The 2,523-nt window shown below is 44.9% G+C and overlaps 1 protein-coding gene across 1 annotated transcript; it reads left to right on the top strand.

Annotated features, from left to right (window-relative positions):
- Nucleotides 1–701: 701 nt before the first annotated feature.
- Nucleotides 702–1,107, top strand: LOC141819350 (uncharacterized; the record flags this gene model as incomplete). The annotated part of the gene is made up of 1 exon (XM_074706681.1): nucleotides 702–1,107. A coding segment is annotated over exon 1 (406 nt), but the record flags the coding sequence as incomplete, so codon positions are not given.
- Nucleotides 1,108–2,523: the final 1,416 nt, after the last annotated feature.

Below are 2,523 nucleotides of genomic sequence, written 5' to 3'. Positions count from 1 at the left end.
GGAAGAATGGGTAAGAGAACAATTACACTAAATCTTGGGCGATTAGCCAAAGCTAACTCAAGATGATGTGTAATGTGGATCTTGATCCTATATTTCTAAGAGTTGCATAAGATGTAATTGGCAAAATATTGCCTACTTATCATACTAAGTCTTAGGCGATTAGCCAAAGCTAACTCAAGATGAGGTATGATGTGGATCTTGTCCACATGAATTTGTAGCTATTTGGTTAGGAGCTAGTAGTGTGGGTAAAAATACATTTGGCCACATTCATGACTAGACATCACCATGTCATCTAACACGTCAAATACTCTCTCTCTGCGATCTGTCCTTGAGAAGGACAAGCTCAATGGAGTAAATTTCTTGACTGGTACAGGAACTTGAGGATCGTCCTCAAACAAGAACGAAAACTGTACGTCCTAGAGCAACCACTTCCTGAAGCACCCGCTACTACCGCCACTCGTGCGGAGAAAGACGCTTACAAGAAGCATCAGGATGATGTATTAGATGTGTCATGTCTAATGCTTGCCACCATGAACTCTGAGCTTCAGAAGCAACATAAGAATATGGATGCACATGATATGGTTGAGCACCTAAAACAACTATATCAAGGGCAAGCTAGGCACGAGCGGTTTGAGGTTTCTAAGGCCCTATTTGCATGCAAGATGCAAGAAGGAACTCCTGTAGGAACTCACGTACTCAAGATGATTGGGTATGTCGAGAACCTTGAAAGACTAGGATTTCCACTGGGTCAAGAATTGGCCACTGACCTTATCCTGCAATCATTGCCGGAAGGGTATAGTCAATTTGTTATGAACTATAACATGAACGAAATTGACAAGCCTCTGCCTGAGATGCTCAGCATGTTGAGAACTGCTGAACCCAATCTCAAGAAGACCAAGACTAGTAATGTACTAATGGTAAATAAAGGCAAAGGTAAATGGAAGCCCAAAGGCAAGGGTAAGACCCAAGCTAAAGGCAAGGCCAAATCTACTACATCGAAGCCCAAAGGAGGGGTGCCCAAGGAAGGAACCTGCTTCCACTCCGGTGAGACTGGACACTGGAAGAGGAACTGCAAACTCTACCTTAAGGAAGTAAAGAAGAAAAGAAGTGAGACTTCTGCCTCAGGTATATATTCCTAGGGTTTTGATGTTTGACAATATACCTAAATCTGGTCAGTTTAACCAAGGAGTTGATCCAAACAAAACTTGATGTTTGGATGAAGTGAATGAAGTCTAGTCAGACCAGATGACTAGCGAGAAGACCTAGTCGGTTAAACTAGGTAGTGGAAGTCTTGATATGGAAGATTGGGCAAGAGAAGTCCTAGTAAGTGAAGCTAGGCAAGGGAAAGTCCTAGTTATGGCTAGGCATGAGCAAGTCCTGGTTTGGGGGATCAAGTGGAAGTCTTGGCAGAGTCGAAGCACTAGGTGAAGTCTGGGCTAGTCTAGAGGACCGAGTCGTAGCAGAAGTCTGGGCTGGTCTAGAGGACCGAGTCGCAGCAGAAGTCTGGACTGATATGAAAGATCGAGTCGCAGTAGAAGTCTGGGCTGGTCAGAGAGGACCGAGCCACAGCACAAATCCTAGGGGCTGAGGATAGAGCTGAGCAAAAGTCCAACAAGTAAGGAGGACTTGGTTGACTAAGGTGAATTCTCCTGAGTGGAGTGGGTAAGGGCGCATTCCTGGATTGGGATGGTAGGTGTCAGACTAACCCAGGATTTCGATAGAAATCTAAAGTTAGACCCAGGTTGTGTTGTTTTCTTTGCATGCTTGTCTTGTAGGAACCATGATGCAGGGGCAGCACATGATGAGTCCAACTTCAACAGGTCATAACTTTTGACTCGGGACTCAGAACGAGGCAAGGTTGGATGTGTTTCGAAGCTCTCTCAGAGACCTTTCAAACCTGAGAAAAAAGTTACTGGAGTCGACTCAAGGTGGACTGGAGTCGACTTAAGTTTGAGTCGACTCAAGCAACAGTGGAGTCGACTCGAGCGGCAGAAATTTGACCTGGCTCCCGGAGAAAGAGGATCCTGGAGTCGAATCAGATCCCAGTTGAGTCAACTCGAGTGCCCTATAAAAGAGAGGCAACGTGCACATTCAAGAGCAATCAATCTAAAAGTTCTCCTCTTCATTTAGTGGTGTTGTTGAACGCGAACGAGGCCAGAATCTTGCAACCAGGGAAGATTCAGGAGGAGTGTGTGGCGCTCAGGATTTTTCAGATCGACAAACAAGTTTTAGTTTATTCTTACTTACTTGTCCTTTAATTTATTTATTATTTTCTTTTATACGGACTGTAAGACGGGTTTCTCCGCCTCCGAACAAGGTTCAGAAAGGAGACCACTAGTGGATGGGTGCCTCCCGTACATAGGCCTTGGATGTACTAACCCTGGGGGGTTAGGAACCAAGTAAAAATTTGTTTGTCTCTGTGCTTTGTTTACTAATTCCGCTGCAAGTGCTTTGATAGAAAAATGAACGAGTTCGAAAAGCGACAACACGCTATTCACCCCCTCTAGCGTGTTCGCGATCCTA

This window comes from Curcuma longa, unplaced genomic scaffold (genome assembly GCF_044706935.1).
Source record: "Curcuma longa cultivar G26 ecotype Majalengka, Jawa Barat unplaced genomic scaffold, ITB_CL_G26_1.1 contig_4081, whole genome shotgun sequence".
Classification (NCBI taxonomy): Eukaryota; Viridiplantae; Streptophyta; class Magnoliopsida; order Zingiberales; family Zingiberaceae; genus Curcuma; species Curcuma longa.
The sequence above is the reverse complement of the archived record's forward strand: the minus strand, read 5'-3'. Positions and strand labels throughout refer to the sequence as shown.